The following is a 22967-nucleotide window of genomic DNA, read 5'->3' as shown; positions in this document are numbered from 1 at the left end:
CAAGTCGAAGGAATTTGAATAGAACGAAACAAGATTAAATACAGGGTGGGCCAAAAGTTTCTTCCCACCGATTTTTTTTCTTTTAATCAAACATGAGAGAAAATTAGTTTTATTGATTTTTTTAATCAAACATGAGAGAAAATTAGTTTTATTGATTTTTTAATCAAACATGAGAGAAAATTAGTTTTATTGATTTTTTTTCTTTTAATCAGAACATGAGAGAAAATTAGTTTTATTGATTTTAAATTAAATTTTAAGTTCAAACCTGATTTATTTCATTGTGTTATTTAAAAGTTGTCTCTTTTAGTTCTTCGACTGATAGAGTATTTTTATATTTTATTTTATCATTTTGATAGGATCCCTTCTCTTTCAAGAATGGAAACAATTATCTTTACTGATCATTTTAATTTAATTCGTCATATTAATTCGGATTTCTGTTTAGACGGAAATATGATTGTATAAATTTGTTTATTTCAATTGTTATCGTCTAAAGGATGGTAGAATGATACTACACGAAGAAAAAAAAAAGTCGAAGGTAAAGAATAAATTTTATTTCATTTAGGTGTTAAGGTTTCCGATCATTTATCAATTGTACTTGAATCTAGCTAGTTCTGAGCTTGCACCTGCGAAAATAAGTCAGAAGCGATGATTTCTTTCATAGGAAGACTTCTTTCTCGCCTCGTTTTAAAGAAAATTCAATTTAAATAACCTCGCCAAATATATACACACGTTTGCTTGAACCTAATTCTTAACTAAATATATATTCAAACTCCGTCTTCTTGAAAATGAGGCCTTAAAAAGATGCTTATCTTAATTCGTAAAGAATACAAGAATTTTCGTTTACACTGACTCATTGCCAAGACAATACTCACGCTATCGAGAATTTTGTTATGTTTGTAACATTAGCCTGAAATGTTTCGCAACTCATCAGTTATTCACAGTGTCAATTAAACGGAGTGGCTGTGTATACGAGACGTAGAGAACGATTTTCGATTCTGAAATTTCTCGCTTTCGTCAGTGTATGTACAGATTCGCGGTTGCGCCAGTGCATAATACGTTCGAGCTTCGTACAATGGATAATGAAGGACCACATCTTTATTAGCAAATTGACAGTACACAATTTATCAAACTCTTCTCTCCCCAATTACTCGATTGACAACGATTTCGACTAATTTCGTAGCTTAACAGCGCGACGAATCTCTCCCGAAAGTCAAATTGACAAAGTCGCCCAAGTTGATGAAAATCGGTCGAAATCGAATGTTTATATATATATATATATAGATCTTTCGTGCTAAATATGTATAAAAATCATGGATAGATCGGTTGTTTGAGAACCGTGCCGCGTAGATATATGCTGGTAAGAAAACGACAGGAGCACAAAATGATCATCAGGGTGTTTAACGCGTTCGTTCCAGTTGAATTCTTCTCACGAGGTCGACAAACCATCGCTGGCAATATTTCGTTTAATTAAACAGACACGCATGCGGGATCGACCTAAAAACGATTTAATTTCTATCGGATGACGGGCGCAAGCACGTGTCAACGTGCCGACAAATCTTTTCTCTTTTAACACTCGTTAGCTACGGACTTGATCAAGTACATCTACTACCATACTTTTCATAGGAGAGCTTCAGTCGTTCGCGTTCATTTTCACCGCCGGAATCTCCGCATATAAAATTATTATTGACACAAAAGGCTAGCTTACGAATTAAATTTTAAGTTCCCCGGTTAAGAAGTTAGAGATTTGTTATTAGAATTGGGAATCGTGTGAATTTGAAAGATTAATTTTAGATTATTGAAACTGTTATAAACTATATACCATAAACTATTATACTATAAACTTTATATTAAATTATTATTGACACAAAAGGCTAGTTTACGAATTAGATTTGAAGTTTCCCGGTTAAGAAGTTAGAGATTTGTTATTAGAATTGGGAATCGTGTTAATTTGAAAGATTAATTTTAGATTATTGAAACTATTATAATATTATATTGTAAACTATTATAAACTATATACTACAAACTATTATAAACTATAAACTATTATAAACTACTATAAACTGTATACTATAAACTATTATACTATAAACTTTATATAAACTATATAAAGATTAATTTAAATTATTATTGACACAAAAGGCTAGCTTACGAATTAAATTTTAAGTTCCCCGGTTAAGAAATTAGAGATTTGTTATTAGAATTGGGAATCGTGTGAATTTGAAAGATTAATTTTAGATTATTGAAACTGTTATAAACTATATACCATAAACTATTATACTATAAACTTTATATTAAATTATTATTGACACAAAAGGCTAGTTTACGAATTAAATTTGAAGTTTCCCGGTTAAGAAGTTAGAGATTTGTTATTAAAATTGGGAATCGTGTTAATTTGAAAGATTAATTTTAGATTATTGAAACTATTATACTGTAAACTATTATAAACTATATACTACAAACTATTATAAACTATAAACTATTATAAACTACTATAAACTGTATACTATAAACTATTATACTATAAACTTTATATAAACTATATAAAGATTAATTTAAATTATTATTGACACAAAAGGCTAGCTTACGAATTAAATTTGAAGTTTCCCGGTTAAGAAGTTAGAGATTTGTTATTAGAATTGGGAATCGTGTTAATTTGAAAGATTAATTTTAGATTATTGAAACTATTATACTATAAACTATTATAAACTATATACTATAAACTATTATAAACTATATATTATAACCTATTATAAACTATATACTATAAACTATATACTATAAACTATATACTATAAACTATTATACTATGAACTTTATATAAACTATATAAAGATTAATTTTAGATTATTGAAACTACTTGAATTACGTTTTGTATTTTGTGTCGCCACTGATAGACAAGTTAAATGTTTTGAAATTTGCCAGTTAAGAGTAGAATTCGATGAAACGTACTTTCTTTCTTTGACGAGTTATCTGCGACACATTTATGAATCAGGATCGCAGATCATCGTTCGAGCAATATCGAGTAACAGACAGTTTGAACGCGTAGCTTCCGCGATCTCTTTGAATTTTCAACGAGCTTGCAGCGATAAATCGTTTCTGGAGCTACGTGCAAGCGGCTGACGAAATCAGAGACAATTTTAGGAGTATTCCCGTGTAACCTGCCACGAGAGTTCGGATCCGTCTCAACTTTGCCCGTTCCCAGGAGCCCGTTCTTCTTTTACTTTTCCTAAATAAAACGACAGCTAATCGATAGTCTGTCAAGTTTCTTCTTTACCTCTTCTATCTTCGGCGATAATTTCTTTTTTTCTTTTTTCTTTCTGTGACTGCTCCACAGCGTTGAGTCTCGCGTTTTTCTCTCTTCTTCCGCGATAATTCGCGGTGATTTTAATTAATACTTCGATATCATCGATAATCAAGTCAGATGATATGCGCTTGATTCGAAGAAATTTCAAACTGTGTCGACAGTGTGATTCTTATCCCATTCTGGATACATTATCTTGCGATAGTTGCATACTATCTTGTATGTTCCATGTTTTTTTCCTTCTGGCATTTTTAATTCACTGTTCGATGCCACTCGACATTTTCTATAATAATAATAATAATAATTTATTTAACATTTTATTCATATCTTATGTTATTCTATTTTACACTTTCTTTGTTGTTGCGTCATCACAGTTATTAACTTACTATCGTATAATCACTCGTATTATCTCCTTCTGTATCGATCTTGAATTTTTTTAATAAATTAAATCAAATTTCTCTATCAAACACACAATAGTAAATCAAATATCAAATATCCTAAATTTAGCACTCCGAAAAACAAAATAAATTATCTATCCACGATATTGCAAGTTGATCTCGATCGCATGGAATGCAAAATAAATAACAAGAAGATCAAGTGTCCCCGAAATTTTAGTACTTCATTCCAGTTACAATATTCAATACTACAGACCGATCTCAGAATGCGGTGAATGCAAAATAAATGACAAATGAAAGATCGAATGATCCGAAATTTTAACACCAATGAATCGAAATGAATCACTCTGTCACCTACCACCCCAATAATAACGATATTACACAAGTCGAGGGTTGAGAGAAGCTTATCTCGAGATAAACGATTGTCATCTGAAAAAAGTTGCCGAGACGATTGGATCGTTAGACGAGCAAAAGCGTGATACGAGCAGCTAATCTGAGAAGAGGACGAGGAGAAGAAGAAAAATCCCAAGAAGAAAATCGCAAGCAGGAGAAAGAGGGAGCTGCCTCTCTCTCTCTCTCTCTCTCTCTCTTTCTGCAGAGAGTAATCGGGAACGAGAAATAGGTGGATACACGACACGGGACACAGTGTATGGATAGGCAATGTGCGCGAGGGGTGAACGCGCGCGTCGGCTAGATGCGATCGGACAGATGCGATATTGCCATCGTAGTCGGTTCTCGTCGTGATCTTGACATTTCCTGCGTCGCGCACGCCGCACCGTCGCTTTTCTGTATGCGCTCCCTGCCTAACCTCCCCCCCCCCCTCTCACTCTCTTTCGCTCTCTCCGCCAAAAACCAACGGCGTTTCCTCTGGCTCTCCTCTCGCCAACTACTTATCTGTATCTGTCCTTTTGTCCGCTGCCGTCCCTGTTCGTGCGCCGATCTAACGTTCTCGCCAAATTCCCGGAGGATTCGCTGAAACTCACCCCACGGCCTTCGTCGGCCTTGGATCGCCTCTAACCTCTATCTCAAGGCGAGGCCTCACGCTCCTGCGCCTCTCTCCATAACGTAACGGCTGTCGTTTTCGTTTCTTACGAAACTAGCGCTAACAAGAGACTATATATATATATATATATATATATAAATCGAAGCGTCAGCCGTCGATTTTGATGAAATTTGACGTGAATGTTAATTAAATAGTCTTCGAAGAAAATTCTTTTGTCGGGAATTCGGGAAAGTAGGGTGTTAAAGGGGTGAAAATTACAGGGGAACATATTTTGTCAAATACGTCGGAAATTATTGAAGATACAGCGTTAGAAATATAATAATACAATGTGTAATTTTGTTAAATATGTCGGTATAATAATTAAAAAGGAACATATTTTGTCAAATATATCAGAAATTATTGAAGATACAGCGTAAGAAATGATATAATGTGTAATTAAAAAGGAATATATTTTGTCAAAAACATATTTTGTCGGAAATTACTGAAGATACAGTGTAAGAAATATAATAATATAATATAAGAAATAACATAAGAAATATAATAATATAATATAAGAAATAACATAAGAAATATAATAATATAATATAAGAAATATAAGAAATAATATAAGAAATATAAGAAATATAAGAAATAATATAAGAAATATAATAATATAATATAAGAAATAATATAAGAAATATAATGATATAATTACTCAAAGTAAAGAACTCGCCGTCAGGTTGCCTACGGAAAGTTAGTAAACTACACTACTATTATTATTATATTCTACAATCATCAAATCTATAGAAGTATTTTCCGAAGAAACAAAAATTTGCTTCGGGGAAGGAAATTTCACTCGAAGCATGTGAATAGCTCATTGTCAAGTTGTCTGGAAGGAGTTAATAACAGTAAACTATACTACTTATTGCATTGCAATCATTTTAAGTATCAAATCTATAGAAAATTTTTTTATCGGCAATTGTCGATATTAAAGGAGTGAAAATGACAAAGGAACATATTTTGTCAAATATATCGGAAATTACTGAAGATACAGCGTAAGAAATATAATAATATAATGTGTAATTAAAAAGGAACATATTTTGTCAAATATGTCGGAAATTACTGAAGATACAGTGTAAGAAATATAATAATATAATATAAAAAATAACATAAGAAATATAATAATATAATATAAGAAATAACATAAGAAATATAATAATATAGTATAAGAAATAACATAAGAAATATAATAATATAATATAAGAAATAACATAAGAAATATAATAATGTAATATAAGAAATAACATAAAAAATATAATAATATAGTATAAGAAATAACATAAGAAATATAATAACATAATATAAGAAATAACATAAGAAATATAATAATATAATATAAGAAATAACATAAGAAATATAATAATATAGTATAAGAAATATAATAATATAATTACTCAAAGTATAAAGAACTCGCCGTCAGGTTGCCTACTGAAAGTTAATAAACTACACTACTATTATCATTATATTCTACAATCATCAAATCTATAGAAGTATTTTCCGAAGAAACAAAAATTTGCTTCTGGAAAGAAATTTGACTCGAAGCATGTGAATAGCTCATTGTCAAGTTGTCTGAAAGCAGTTAATAACAGTAAACTATACTACTATTATTCCAATCATTCTAATCATCAAATCTGTAGAAAACAAAACATTTGCTACGCGAAAGAAATTTCATTCAAAGCGTGTAGATAATCGTCAGGTGATGCCTAATGATGTAAACTACTAGCTGCTACATTATCACATCGCAGTCGTTATAATTATCAAATCTATAGGGAAACTAAAAAATTGCCACGAGAAGTAAATTTCACTCGAAACGTGTGAACTCATTGTCAGGTCCCCTAAAAAGGGGCGGCAGTAATAGCAGTAAAGCAACGCGACGTAGAACGATTTATGTCGTGAACAACGCGTGTTCGTTGGTAGAAGGCGTTGTGAATCGGTGCAAGCTGCGAATTGCGATGAAACTGCGTTAAAACATCCGAGACGAGCACAGACGTAGGGGCGGTTTTCGAGCGATTGAGAAAAGGCAGCTGGTTGAAAGCGCCATCGGGTCTGGACCGGCATAGTTCGTCGGTTTCGTGGGCGTGTGGCCGTTTGACCGGCAAAGTGGGCCCCGAGTATCGCGTGTAACGAGCGTCGAACAGTCCTCCAAATACAGCGGAACAATGCCAAACGACCGGCCGATGTTCCGCTACCGATAACAATGGAAGGAAGTCGTGGCACGCAAGGAAGTGCCGAAATCGATGGAAAAATCTTCGAGAGAGGCCAGCCGGGGAGGAAAACCTTTCGTCTCGGACGAACCGGCACGCGTTCCCATTGACGTTCTCGCGTCAATTTCCAAAGCCTGGTGGAACGTCTCACTTTGCCCTGGTCACGCCTCGTTCGCAACGAACCGTTTAATCGTTTCTTTCGCCGCGACAATGCCGTTGCGCGTCTCTTTGACGACGTTGCCCGAATCTCGAAAGAGATTTCGATCTCTTGAATGAATGACGCGGTCACGTGGACGTCACCACGTGATGCCGGAACACATCACGTTTTGAAACATTGCGTCGACGTACGTTTGCGACAAACTTTGCTTTATCATCTACTCGATTTTAGATGGGCGTAAATACGAAGTAGATGAATTATAAATTTAACTTCGTTATATCGGTATGCCGGCTCAACGAATATTCAATATTTCTTATTTTTGCAGGATATTTCTACCAAAGGGCAGTGTTTACCGAGATTTGTACACAATGCTTTGTAATTTTAGACGATACGCAGAGAAATTATGAGGTATTAAGAAGGTTGACGCGAAAGAAATTTATTATATGTTAGAAATTTAACAGTGAAGAAATTAAAATTCACGAGATAGAGGGGAAATAATGCAGCAAGTAATACTAGCTTCTTCTGTACGATTATATTTGTAAGTTTAGAGATTAGTATAACATTCGTCTTTTGCGAATGTATTAATATCCAATTGTTGTATTAACGCAGTAAAACGTCTGTCAGTAAATGATGATTTTCTTGCTACTTGCAGATAATCTTGTTGAGTAACACAACGTTTTATTTCGCGTAAAGCTTTTGTTTAACTCGCTTTCTTCAAAGATTTCCTTACATTCTTCATTTATATCTATCAAGAGCAAAATATATTACACCACTTACAGTAATATGCGTGTTACATTAAAATTGTAACATGCATATTACTCTCATCTTGTGAAAAATAAAAAAAAAAAAAAGAAATTTTTAACCAAGTCACTACGTTAGGAATTTTGTTTAGGTTTTGTTTGAGTTTAGCACGTTGAATGCAGAGGTACTATTCAGCGAACTATCTCAAAATGATATAAAATTTTTTGGGAAGTATGTAGAATATGTAAAATTACATATTGTGTTTAGCTCCTTGAGAGCTCGAAGTCTATTTTTATTAATAATCCTCTTTATTATTACAATAATTTTATTCGTGTCAAAAATATGCAAAAGTAAGAAAGGAAGAGGTCGAAGCATAAAACATTACTCGGCATGCAATTGAGGCTCACCGCGTTCGCCAAATCTGCCACACGCGTCTCTCGAACCGTCAGAAACAAAATCCAAGATTGTTCCTAGGATTCTTTTCACATTATCGTGCCGCAACGAAATGAAAACGTGGTAGTTTGTCTCTGTGGGCAGGCCGTGTTTCGAGCTGAATGGGTCTAATTTTAGCTGAACGCCTGACAGTTCAAAAGCGTCGATGTCGTCAGAATCGCCAGTTATGCAAAAGCGGAGAATCTTCGGAAAGAATAGGATTTTCGACAGTCGATGGTATCGCTTGTACAACAATTTGGAGAAAGAAGAAAAAAAAAAAAAAAAGAAAATGAAGAAGAAGAAGAAAAAAAGAACACGTGTCGCGCAAGGAACGCACGACGGCGTAGAAACGAATAGACGAGCACGTGCGTGTGCTCGCATACACGATCCGTACGGTGGATAGCGGTTTGTGGAAGGAGCGATCCTCGCCATAAAACACGGTGAATCCAGAGCTTTATTTTATTTCATTCAATTCTTCTTCGGGGCGACAACCGCCGCGAGAATATGGAATCGAGTTGTTACGCGACAGATCTCGCTGGATGACGAGAGCAGAGAATGTATATGTGTACGTATGTATGTAGGTAGAAGGGTAGGTGGATATATCGGCGGTCTCGTTGCGGCAGGGGACAGACTTCGGAGTCGGACGACACACGACGCATAAGCAAGTGGAGGCACGCGGCCACGCGTTACCACATTTTTTACTACATTGCCAGTCTTTGCAATCGTTGCCTCTTCTTCCTACCCTTGTCTGTTACTGTTGTGTTCTTCCTTCGTTTTTTTTCTTCTTCTTTTTCCGTCGAATCATCCCTGTCAATTTTTGGTCGAAAAAGAGATCCATTCTGTTTGCTTTCTGTTTTAACCACTTGCGCTGGCAACCGATTGCGGACCATAACGAGTGACCAAACCGTATACAATAATTCGTCGCTTTCCTTTTTGAACTCGCCGTCATGTGATATCGCTGGATAGAAATTATTGGGACGTAATAAATTTATTATTTGTATTTGCCTATTTTTGTTTTACTTAAATATACTTAAAACTGAGAAAATATGTTACAATTTTGGGACAAAAAATTCTCGACGTGCGTGGTAGAGGTTAACCACTTGCGCTGGCAACTGATTGCGGACCATAACGAGTGACCAAACCATATATAATAATTCGTCGCTTTCNAATTATTGAGAAGTAATAAATTTATTATTTGTTTTGCCTATTTTGTTTTACTTAAAACTGAGAAAATATATTACAATTTTGGGACAAAAAATTCTCGACGTGTGTGGTAGAGGTTAACCACTTGCGCTGGCAACTGATTGCGGACCATAACGAGTGACCAAACCATATATAATAATTCGTCGCTTTCTTTTTGAACTCGCCGTTATATGATATCGCTGGATAGTAATTATTGAGAAGTAATAAATTTATTATTTGTTTTGCCTATTTTGTTTTACTTAAAACTGAGAAAATATTATAATTTTAGAACAAAAAAGTCTCGACGTGCATGGTAGAGGTTAACCACTTGCGCTGGCAACTGATTGCGGACCATAACGAGTGACCAAACCGTATAATTCGTCGCTTTCCTTTTTCAACTCGCCGTTATATGATATCGCTGGATAGAAATTATTGAGAAGTAATAAATTTATTATTTCTAGTTGCCTATTTTTGTTTCACTTCAATATACTTAAAACTGAGAAAACATTACAATTTTAGAGCAAAAAAGTTTCGACGTGCGTGGCACGTCATTCCAGCGCAAGAGGTTAAAAGCCTAATTTTTGGTTTGTATCGGGGCGTTAATATGTTATCTTTTTTTTTTCTTTTTGCTTCGAATGATCCTTGTCAGTTTCTGTTGAAATGTATCAATTGGATTAAAAATCTATAGTTCTGGTTTGTATTAGGGTAGGTTAATGTGTTATTCTTTTCCTTCTTCTTTTCGTCCTTTTTTTTCTGCTTCGAATCATTTTTGTCAATTTTTGTCAAAAAGAGATCTATTCTGTTGGTTTCTGTTTGAAAGCCTAGTTCTGGTTTGTATTGGGGTGCGTTAATATGTTATTCTTTGCTTCGAATGATCTTTGTCAATATCTGTCGAAAAGATATCCGTTCATGTTAAAAATCTATAGTTCTGATCTGTGTTAGGGTGGGTTCATACGTTGTTTTCTCTTCTTCTTCTTCTTCTTCAATTCTCGAATTTTTATCTTAAAAATCCCAATCACTCGTGCCAATTAGAGATACGATATTTTAATACGGCGTTTAAAATACCCTGTTGAAATATTATCATATCGAGTCAGAAAAGTAACTAAATAAACTCAAAAGAAAAAGCGCAATATCGTAAGACAAAAGAATCCATGAAAATCCTTAAATTCTGCAGCGTTCGTAATGCACCCTTAAATCAAAACAAGTCGCGTGCACATCTTTCCTCCTAATTCGTGTTAAATAAACATTCACGCACAAAAATTCATGCAAAAACAAAATTGGGTGTACATAGCTATAGCTGGGCATGCGTCGGTAGGTTGCGGAGGATGAGGTCGAGGGAATGAGTTGGAGAAAGAACGGGAGGATGAGGAGTGGGCGCAGGAAAAAAGCGATGCCGTAAAGCACTCAGCAGGGAGCGTGATCCGCTTACGAAAGTCAGGTGGGCCTGCGTTACTACGTTACCAAGTTACCGCTTTACCTAGCTGTGTTCGCGGCACATCCATATCCACGCGTTACGATACGGGACGTTGACGATGTTTTACTTTTACTCTGGTCGAGAGAGACAAAAAAAAAAAAAAAAAAAAAAAAAAGAAAAAAAGAGAAAAAAGAAAGGGAAGAAAGAAGCAGAGGAAAAAAAAAATATCGCACAAAGAGCCGCGAGTAAAATGGTTTAAAGTCGGTGAAAATGGTCCGCGAAAGGCGGACTCGTTGCAAAGCGTATCGCGCGCAGTAAGAGCAGCGTGGGAAGCGGGGAGAATAGAATGGATGAAACGCGGAGAAAAGACGAGCCGTCGAAAATGGGAGTACACCGGCGCAAATCGTTTGGCCACCGTTTTGGATTTATGTCCGGGGGACCCGGGTTAGCCGGTGCTGGTTGATTCGAAATTTGCATGGATTTGCTGGGGGATTCGAGAGGGGGTGAATCGTCATCGATACTGGGTAAACAGGATGAAAAATAAATCAGGATGGTAGCGCGGTGTTTCGGACAAGTGGGCTGGGTTGTAGCTTCGAAAGGGGGCGGAAATGGAAGAAAATGTCCGATCTGTCAGTAGTGTGTATTTATGTGCGCACATACGCTTCGGATATTCTCTCTCCTGAATTGAATTATCGATGCGTTCTTTTGGGCACGGTAATTGATATTGTTTTCTGTTTCTCTCTTTTTTTTTTAATATTCAACTTGAGAACTGAAAGACAATAATTTTTAGAAAATTCAAGAGACTGGATTTTTGCAATCTTCGCGAAGAAAAATTCTATCGTTTAGTTTTTGTACATTCGCGATGGATACTATTGGGAGGACCGATTGTTTTTCGAATTTTGTAAGCAATCGTACGATGAGACACCATCAGTTTTAAAAATTGTATCAATCGACAATGTAATTCAATTTGCAATTGTTTCGTTGCTTCTGAAACCGTACGCACGCATGCACATAATTACACGATATTAGCGTGAAATGATAACGCCATAACACAATCTATTTTCGCGGAATCACCGCGTTACGTGGAAAGGTTATTTAGAGATAAGCATCGATGGTACAGAATAAACGTAAGAAGAGATCGTCGATAGCGGCTGAAAGTTTCTGCATAACACAAAACATTACGATAATGTCGTGAAAGCGAGCTGCAGGTTAATTGGGTTACTGGCGTCCGAGTGCGGATAAATGGTTAGCGAGTCCACGGGAGCTAAATGAAACATTGCGAGCCTCGCGGGGATCGAAGGAGACGCGAGATAAACAGATTTCCCGTAATAATTAAATGGATGGACGATCTGAATGCAAACCGCGTTCGTGAAAATTAATAAACCGTCGTACGATCTCGTAAATTTCTAAATTCTTGGATAGAATTTTGACAAAAAAGGAAAAAAATTGAAATCTAGGAACGATTAACAAATTGTTGTCAAACAAATTATTTTAAAATATCAAAATCAACTGTCGTAAATAATTCCGAATGAAAATCGAAATACAATCCTTGATAATAAATTGACATGTGTGATTGACACTATGTAATTGACAAATTATTCCGAAATAAATGATTATGAATAGTAAAATTATCGACAAATATTATTAAATCACCGAATAAATTCCAAATTCAGAAAATAATGGAATCCCGTCCTCGAGATGGGGACGTTAACGCGGAAGAAAATAATCAGGCTCGGACAGCGTGAAAGCAGAGTTTTCGCAGAGTGTGGAATCTCGTTTCAGGAACCGTAACCGGCAGGACTGATAACGCGATAGGACGAGGGGGTGAACGGACCATAAATCGCGGATCGACGTGATTTGTATGGGGTATCACGCCGCTTAATGGTGTGGCTTGTCTCTATCGGGCACGGTCGGCCTCTGGCCGGAAGTTTCGAGCCACTGCCACGCTACAGAGAGAATATTCGCCGCGTGTCTCTATCGCGTGACGATTTACGTGACTTCATATCTTTTTTTCCCCTCCACGTATCCTCCGTTGTAAATGGAAATCGCACGGCCAGAGAAGTGTACGTGAAACGCGCTCGTCTCTGGATTACGAAACACTCGAAGGAAGCGGGAAACTCGAGAAGTAATTTTTTGCTGACCAATTTTTCGTTGATACACCACAGAGGAATTTCCTCTTGCGATCCGATTAAATAACTAAAAAACGTGACGCACTCCTGGTTGTGGAACGTGGAATGTTATAGCGACTGTGAGATTGAGATCATCAATGTATCAGGATTTGATAATTTAAACATCTTATTTCTTTTTCGAGTAGAAAAAATTGCTTTCGTAGATCGTTAATATAGGAATTAATTTAATTTAACTGTACGACAGTGTCTTGAGAACCAAACGACGTTAAAAACACGTCAGTTTCTTTTGACTTTACACCAGGAGATAAATTGTACAGTAAGAACAATAAACAACAATGTACAGTGATTGAAAGATATTGCAAATAGAATTGTTGCATTTCAGTTAATCACTGTCTTTGCATTTTTTCACCTCGTCCTTTTTTAAATTTACCGACTCCAATCAAGCTGATTACTCTTATGCGAATCCAGTTATTTATCACTCGGATTAAATTCAAATCGCAGGAATAAACGTCGTAATAAACTGAACTGAGAAATAAATTCATTAACTTGCAATTCTTCAACGTAAAAAAAAAAAAAAAAAAAAAAGCAGCAGAAGAAATTCTGTCTCAATCTCGCAATCAATAACGTCTACGTTCTTCCCCGATAAGAAGAAGACTCGAACCTGATCCACCATCTTCGAACAATGGAGGTGGAAGTTTGAGAGAGTATGGCGGTGAGAGAGGCAGAGACACGCGAGAAGTAAAGGACGAAAATCGGAGCGCTGTCAGAGCCTGGTGACGAATGAACAGGGGAACTTCGCCCGCAGACGTTTATCGGACGTTTCGTAAAAAGAAGGGGGCCATGTGTCGAGATGGCTGGCTGGCTCGATGGTTCTGGATTTCGCGGGCGACGAGAGTGAAAGAGAAAGAGAAAAAGAGAGAGAGAGAAAGAGAGAGTATCGATAGCGCCTAGGGGCCTCTGGTATCCAAAAATGCACACGATGGAAAAAGCAATAGCTGGTGAAATGCACAGGTGCTCGAATGCACGCGGTAGCATCTGGAAGCGAAATTCTTAGCGCTCATGGGATTCGATCGTTTTCATCGAAAACGTCCGACGTATAAAGATCTAGGCCAAGAGTTCATCTATTTCGAGTGTATCTCCAGCTGACGTAGATACGATCGAGAGTCTGGATAACTGCTAGGGAAACTGGTCGGCATCGCGAAATCCACTCGTGGGATATGAAATATCGGCCAGCAAGGAAACTGTGACGTTCTGACAGGCGAATGATTTTCACCGGCCAACTCTCCTCCGTGTCGTCCGCTACATCGTCGACTAATTTTTCAATCCATTTAACGTTGGACTCGAACAACTTCGGCCGCGTTGCTTCTGTTCCTGTTGCGTTAAAACTTTTCAGATGAATGAAATTGCATTCGCAGAGACGAGGAGTAGCTTGAAGAGTAACATTGAATTTCTCCAGTTACGACGAATTAACGAGCGATTTGGCTCGCATCCGACGACCAAAGCGGCGAGGGTCTCGAACAGAGAACGAAAGTGGAAATTTCCTTCGCTCGGAGGTTATTCGAATCGAATGATCGCTGGACTCCCGGTATTTTCCTAGACCGAAGAGTGAAAATCGAAAAACCAGAGAGCGTATGGTCGACAAGACACTCGAGGGAAACGAAACTATCCCCGGTCGATCGATACCATCGGCCCAGCGATTGTAAGAGCGGGCAATAAAATGCACGTGTCTCTCCAACTGGATATTTCTATACGTTCCTACGTACGGTGTGGCGCGAGTATGGCGTTAGTACAAGCACGGATTCGTTTCCCTCGGACAGGATTGGGTGGCGGGAGATATCTCGCGCTACTGATAAAATACGTTTTCTTGAACTGTCGGCAAGGAACGAGGAAAGCGTTGTTGGCAATGCAAGCGGAGGGAAAATAAATACAACGTGGATCGCCGTGAGCGACGAGAGAAGGAAAAACTGGCGTCCACTTATATTTCAACGATTCGAAATTAGGGAACAGCGTACTTTTATGGTTCTCGGTATGCAATATATCATCGTTTGACGGAAGTAATTTCAGACGGAAACAAAACAAAGAGGAGATAAAGAAAGCGTTCAATATGCGATTTATCTGAAACGTAACGCAACGTGATTTCATCGTGTATCATTATTAATGCATGATTTAAGCGTTCAGCGATCGTAGCTCGGTCGTTCGTGCAGCGAAAGAAAAAAAAAAAGAAAGCACCTTCGTTACCCTGAAAAATGTTCAAGCGTACAGCCTGGACGAAGCAACACACTGGACGAATCACGCGCTCGATCAACAGTGACGTCGACGGTTAATAAGTTGATTAACAGCGGGCTGTTAGTTGGTTATGTCCTCGTGCAGCCGACGAGAACGCGAAGCGTCAACAAAAGGGGAAATAATTTTGAACACGGTTCAATTCTGCACATCCTAAACTACACACACGTACTCAACGGAACGGAATAACACCGATAATAATCGTAAACCTTCGAGACAGTACGGAATAGGCATGAAAAAACAGTGGTGAAAAAAAGTACATATATATGTGTATATATATATATATATGTATATATGTAGTATAATAAATTCGAATGTCTTCAACGTCGAAACTCTCTAATTTTCAACTACGTACGCGTTCAAAAAACTGCGGTCTCACTCGTCTAAAGATATATAAATATATATGTATATCAACTAAAATAATCAGCGTAATACTAACACACTAGTCAATGGAAACTCCAACGGTGTTCAAAAAACATTAACAACGATTCGAGGTAACAGGTAATTCAAGTTACTAAACGTATCCAAAAAAATACTATTCGCAGATACAGCGGGTTGGTCAGTACAATAGAAAAAGGATAGTAATAGTAAAGTGTGATAATAATATATACGTATTAAAAAGATACGGACAGTTAATTAAAGTCTGCGGATATACACACGACACACAAAAGAAAGGTTATCACTCTCATACTATCTACGCACTAATACTACTGTTCTATCAAAATTTATTATCTATGAACTATGGATCGACGATTTCGAGGTGGCGGCTGGTGTGTCCTTCTTTATCTTTCGAGCCGATCGACGCCCAGCCACCGTCCCCAAGCTCGCCATTCTTCATACTACTGTGTCTATAACCATTTAATCAAACTGAGACGACACTTAAAAAACTCTCTTTCAATGTAACAAAGATACTGTTTACGGTCGGTCGACATGTTTCTATATTTAAGTTCGTAACTTCTGACTAGTATAGCCTAAACACCGCTAAGGCTGCCAACTACCCTTGTCCCGCGTTGCACTCGCGTACGTCTTGTCGCAATAGCGACAAGCCAATTCAGCGAACTGGCCAATTAATTTCGGTTAAAAACGGCATACGCTTAGTTGGCAACCTTATACGCTAACTAGTTCAATTACTGTTAAAACGTTAAATTACAAAAGTCAAGTTGACAACGAATCTCTTTTACTACTGACTGCTTCTAACCAGAGGCTATTTATATAACCGTTCAGCTCGATTTCTCTAAGTTGTCTACTGTATTCGTACTACCACGGGACGATATTTCACGTTGACACAAGTTCATCGTATATACATATATCTCTACTTCCAACGATACTGTATACTATTTCCCAAAAATCTAGAGCACTCTTTATCTAGACATATATACATATCTCTACTTCCAATGATATACTGTATACTATTTCCCAAAAATCTAGAGCACAACATTAATTTCACGTTTTCTTCATCGTAAGACTGAGGATGCCGATTGTTCATTTATAAACTGTCACTACTTCATTTTATGTATTTGTAATCGAAATGATACAGGATTTATGTACCTGTTTCCGATGGGTGCTCTAAATGTTTGCACTCGTAGCACGAGTCGATGCAAACGTCAACCGAACATCAACCGTGTCGTCCCGTCGTGGTCGTTCTAAATCTCATTACTATGAATAATGTATAACAATAATAATAATAATAATAATAATAATAATAATAATAATAATAAAAAACCACTGTAAAATACGACGACGTTTCTAAAAGACAGTAGGTTTATGTAGATGGTAGATTACTCGCCCCTAGGTGACTGCATCTTCGAAGGTAGTCTTCGTCATCGGTCTCGGCAACAGTCCTGCCCCAGACGTCTGCCCTCCTCGACTTTTTGCGATTAACTCGACTCGAAATTTAGCCGTATTTCGTAAAACGCGGTTACGAAATTCGACCCATAGCCGGTGCAACGAACAGAGAAAACTCGCGCGGGCAGTAAGTGTTCTTCTGCCCAGTGTTAGTTAGCGTCGCGTTGAAACGGAAGTCGATGTTCCACGGCGTGGTTTGCACAGGTGACGGCAACAAGCTCGTGGCCCGTGGTGAATCGTTTAAACGAAAAGAATGAAAATTTCGAGAGAGAGAGAGAGAGAGAGAGAGAGAGAAAGAGAGAGAGGGTGAGAAAACGCGAGCGGCAGCAAAAGAGAACGAAATAGAAGGTCTTCATCGACTGTTGTCACTCTCGTCTGGCTATGGGTCGCGCGATCAAGGAAAAAGCTTCTATTCTGCTTCAACCGTCGACTGTTCTCAGTTTTCACTAGAACTACAGACATCGAATTTCGACGCATGCTCGGTTGGAAATAACCAACTTTTCGTTGAAAACTGTACGCGACCGAAAGAGAGAGAGAGAGAGAGAGAAAGAATCTAGTAACCATGAATCAGAGTAGGCCCGTACCTTCTCGTTCGTGGATGGAAATCCTTTCCCCTCCTCAAGCCCTCCCGAATGGATTATACGATCGTTTCGCAAAAGGATTCGAAAAAGCTTCTCCTCTTTCATGCTACATATACAATATATATAGACAGATAGATGTATACGTATTATACACACAAATCTCACGCGATTAAGTTTTCGTTTCGAAGAGAGGAAAAAGTAAAAAAAGAAAAAAACAGTAGAGAAGAATAGGTCTAAAGACGTTGGGCTAAAGTTCTAGTGAAAACTAATGCAGCAGTTTAAGGCTTGTTTACTCATTACGAATAATAATAATAAAACTGGAAATTTTGGAAAGTAACTATGTACTATGAGCTAGGCAATCATCCAACACCAGTACAAGATACGGGATTTAAATATATATATATATATATACGTATATATATAGTATATATAAGTATATATATGAGTATAATATAATATTATGTATATGTATACACATTAGTCAAAATTCTCTCTTTACCATTACTTCTGGGCTATTCTAGATACTATAGAGAAGAGTACCACACGTAGAAAAGTAGAATATAGGCAGAGTTACAGCCGAATGGTGATATTTTACGCTATCTTTTTTTGTTATGTCGAGAACAATCGTATCAAAAGTATTACTTCGGTGCAGTACGACAGTATCGCCGCGTATTTTCGTTACGATTCTAATCACTATAACGTTCACTCGACCCGAAACTTCAACCTTCTCGTCGCACCTGCGTCCACTTTCCATCAATGGAAACGATGCGCGACGATAAAAATGAAAACCAATCAACGAGACTACGTGACTAGAAGAGAAAGAGAGAAAGAGAGAGAGAGAGAGAGAGAGAGAGAGAAAGAAGAAGAAGAAGAGAACGAACAATTCCGTGTACTCCTATACGCGAGATCAACTTCATCCTTCCATATTTACGGTTCATCCCGATTGTGGAAAGTATCGAAGAAGCGGCACGACAAATTACAAAACGCGCAGAAGTATATATGTGTATATGTGTAGATACGAGGACAGAAAAAAAAGAGAAGAGTCAAGCCAGAGGATAAAGTTCTTTTTTAGAAATCGCTTGGAGAAACAGAAATGCATTACTAACAAATGGACACGAGGAAGCAGGAGGAAGAGAAACAGGGGAGGGGGAGCGGAGATTGAAAAGAGTCTACGAAAAGTAATTCCAAACTTTCGACGTCGAAAGTCGTTCGTCGAGGCCGGCCACCCTTAAGTCGCTTCTTCGATACTCGCCGCCGGTTTCGAGGAGCGTTTCGAACCGGCTTCCACTGTCTGAAATACTAATTATAGCGACGATCAAAGAGGCAACGTAATGAGATATTGACGGAGAATTAAAAGGCAACGGATTTGGCGAGTTGCCGATCGAGCGGCAAATCGATTTCTACCGGTTTTCAACCTTCTTCCCGCGTTTTCGTTCGCGTTTCGGTCGACGCTGCTGTCGCGGAAATTGTTGAAATTCTCGGTGATTAACTGCATCGACAATTTTTATTCATCGCGTGCGTTCCAATTTCCATTCCATTACGTCGTGCATACGGCACATCCGAAATTCCATTACGTTCTTTCTTTTTTTTTCTTTTTTTTTTTTTGCTCTCTTTGTTTTTTCATCGCCTTTAATCGTCGATGAGAGCTGGATGTGAGCGATGTTATCGTTCGGACAAATGCAACGGGACCCGAAAAACAGTCGACGCGAACTTTTCGGCGAATTAAATTCCGTCCGCGCGTGAAATATGTGTTTTCCCTTTGGCGCGCGCCCGTTGCGAGGGCGAAGAAAAACACGGGAGTGAGAGGGATCGCGAAAAGAGATCGAATCGGGAAGACGCTTTCGGGTCGATGTCGACGCCGGTACCGCTCTAATAGGTTCGATATTAATATTCCGGGAACGCGGAACGAGGATATACGAGCGCGAGTTCTTCTAGCTTCTTCGTGCGTAAATCAACAAACCTGACCGGTGTAATCCAATTACATTAAAAAAAAAAAAAAGAACTGGAACGACCCGGGCACTTTCCTTGCTACCTTTCCTCCTGCTCGCTGTATCCCGATTATTCCTCAGCCCGATAACAAATGGCCGGGTGTCCGTGTTTTCCCGTTCGATTCCCGTTTAGAGAACGTCCCGATAGAGCTTAGAATGCCTCGTTTCGACTCATCGTTAATCCATTAAGGACCAAGCGAATACTGCAAATACTTCAGCTTCTTGAAATTTTACAGAATTGTAGAATAAAAGGCACAATGATAAGTACAAAGAAAGTACTAATCTTTGGAATTTCGTTTCGTAATATTAACACTACCAAAGAGTCAAAATGATTGATTCGTCGTTTTTCTTACAAATTTGATAGATTCGCGACGATATTTTTAGAGATTTGAATGATTTTGCATACATACAAATAGAAACTCGCGCTATATTTTTAATTCCTTGCACTTTAATATTTCTGATACCGGTAATCGGAAATGCTAACAATAAAAATTAGAATTTGGTAATAATAAAATAGAAAAGAACATTTCGCGAATGGAATACTGGTCCTCGATGGGTTGAAACGGAAATTAGTTTTCACTCGGACACACGCGAGCACGTTAGGCGACACGTTTTCGATTATTACCGGATTGTCGATCTCGGTGACGAAATGGTTACAGGCGGAACAACGAACAAACGGATGCACAAACTATAATAACAAAATACCACGTTCTGTCTCCTAAGCATTCCATAAGAATATATATATATAATATGTATGTAATATATAACATTATATAATATATAACAGTATGTGTACCAAAAATCCTACCAATCCAATATAATAAAACACTATCGTTAAAACAATGCTCGAACTATGGGTACCTAAAACAACTAATTGGCAACAACGACTCGTATCCAATTAATTAAGAACAAGTAACGTGGACCGTGTGAAGGATTGATATGTTTAATGGATAATTAGTGTACAGTGTATACGTATGGGTAATCGTGTGCGGTTTCACGTAGAGTGAGCGTTCGTTCGAATTTATGGTTCAGCGACGTAGTAAATGATTTCGGTAGATTTCTAAGCGGCCGGTACGATTTAGCATAGAATACGCGAGCGTTCACGCCCGCGCAGTTTCCGTTGGCCGATGGTTAAACTGAGTCATTAGTTTCGGGTGAGTTGGCAATCTGCATAGAACCGGTGGAGAAATCGTTAGAATACAAAGCGAAAAATAATAAGTATCTCGACGATACTTATTCTCGTTCCGTTGTTTTACGCGACGGAGCCACCGGGATGATTTTAATTCGTTCTTATTATCAAATAAGGCACTCAGACTGGTGTCTCGTCTAGCGGATTTTCCTACCGGATATCGGGAACGAAACTCAAGCTCCGTACACGCGGCATTAATTACCGAACAAAGCCACGTTTGACAGCTCTCATTTTCCGCAACGTGATTTTCATACAAACGAAAAATAACGCCGTTATAATTTCAGCCGGCTAATTATCCCCGTTTCCCGGCGATCAACCCGGGCTCCCATTGTACCTTAATAATTACCGTTATCGATTCGGTGACAATGCGCGGTTGCTAACATACTCTAAGGAAAAAAAGGAAAAGAAAAGAAAAGAACGAGAAAAAAAAAAAAAAGAAAATGAGGACGTTAATTGTAAGAACCGAGAGTTTGCGCATTGTCAGTCAAAATGTTGCAGAATCGAGCGAATTCGGCAGGAAGCGCCAAAAATTATCGTTTGAGCCGTCTTTGAACCGATAACTATGACAAAGCAATTCGCGACGCGATTCGATACCGCACGTAGAGATATGTTGCGATGTAAACGTGAACGTGTTGGATGAACGTGCGTATATGTGTGTGTGTGTGGCTGCGTGTGTGTTTGCGTGGAATTTGGGTACGTACTACGTACTACGGATTACGGTTACCGTCAACACGAGCGAGAACACGAGAACTTGGTGGAACAACCTGGCACTTTGGGGTTGAAGCTTACCGGTGCAACCCCCGCTGGGGCTCACGGACACTCGGCCCACCCTTGGCCCCACTGCGCGGTACACGACCGCTCCTACCCAACAACAGACATCACCGATCTTACATTATGCACACTTTTCCCCGGGACATCGCGATTATACAACTTTAGCGTGTAACACGTTACGGTTATATTAACACTAAGTTTGGGTGAGTTACTGCTCCGTTGCCGGATAAAGCGCCACGGAAGAATCGTATTTTGCATTGTTTATTAGACGAGCTCGCGCTCATATGATTTTCCTAACTTTCCACTCTGCGTGTAATTCATGTTGAGCTACATAGCGTAGCATCACTAACTTGCAAGCGACTATTGTAACAGTAATGGTAATAAAATTGAACATTTAAAAACGAAGTGATTCAGTCTTAAATTATCGTCGAGGATTAAAAAGAAAACTGTCGATTCTTTTTTTTTTTTTTTTGCTTCGTAAACACCAATGGACGTAGCTCACGTCGTTTGAATTTGGAATGGTTACTTAGAAAGATCGGCACACGTGATTTAATTAATGACACAGAAATCGTATCATGAGAAGTTCCGGGCTACGGATTGCAAACATTCGATATTGTTACGTTGACGAGGCGCTTAATCCAGCATCGTAAGTTTCGAGTACCTCCTAGAAAATACAAGTCAAAGTTGCTCGTTGCCTTCAACTCGACTCGTAATACCAGGAACTGCACTCGTGTTCCAAAGTATCCAATTATACGAATTAGTTTGTTTTTCTTTCTCTCTTTTTTTTTTTTTTTTTTGAATTTAATGTCAGAATATTGAATGTTGAATTACTTCATGAAACAAATGTACCGATTGCGTCAGATGATACCTAGCTCATAGTAGTTCGAACTGAGAAACATTATCTTGTATTAGAAGAAAGATGTTTCCAATGTTTTTTTCTCCGAATTTGATTTTACTTTTAGAATGTTTTCAACATTCGTCAATAAATTTCGTTCGCGTCTCCAGAGATCACTTTTTCTTCTAATACGAGACACGATGGATGTTCGTTTGTTCCTTTTCAATACCATCCGTTTGCGTGGTAGTTTTTATTTATTACAGACATTCATTATTTATAATCCTTAATCATTATAATAATAGAGCTTCAGCGAATTATTACATTGTGTCGTTAATATGTACGCACGTGTAAATAAACTTGTTCTTTCATTTTGCTTCAGAGCGATACCTCTGATGGACATTAGGTGTTACGTTTACTTTTTTTTCATCTTATCTTTTTTTTTTTTATTGTATATTTTGTTCCTTACTCCCTTTTTTTT

General features: G+C 37.9%; 1 protein-coding gene across 2 annotated transcripts in view; it reads right to left on the bottom strand.

The window, feature by feature from the left end:
* Nucleotides 1–17085: 17085 nt before the first annotated feature.
* The window catches only part of LOC122530369 (RNA-binding protein Musashi homolog Rbp6-like), a 501655-nt gene continuing 495773 nt past the window's right edge, over nucleotides 17086–22967 (bottom strand). The window contains exons 10-11 of one of the 2 annotated variants that reach the window (XM_043657245.1): nucleotides 21673–21744; nucleotides 17086–17147 (exon numbers count right to left, since the gene is read on the bottom strand). In XM_043657245.1, coding sequence (XP_043513180.1) covers nucleotides 17101–17147; nucleotides 21673–21744 — 119 coding nt within the window. In that variant the 3' untranslated portion in view covers nucleotides 17086–17100. Of the gene's footprint in view, nucleotides 17148–20944; nucleotides 21745–22967 lie in introns of those variants that run through there. The other variant, XM_043657244.1, reaches the window with a different exon arrangement.

The sequence above is a fragment of the Frieseomelitta varia genome, unplaced genomic scaffold (genome assembly GCF_011392965.1).
Source record: "Frieseomelitta varia isolate USP_RPSP 00005682 unplaced genomic scaffold, Fvar_1.2 scaffold_34, whole genome shotgun sequence".
NCBI classification, from domain to species: domain Eukaryota; kingdom Metazoa; phylum Arthropoda; class Insecta; order Hymenoptera; family Apidae; genus Frieseomelitta; species Frieseomelitta varia.
Note: the sequence above shows the minus strand (reverse complement) of the source record. Positions and strands in the feature narration are given on the sequence as shown.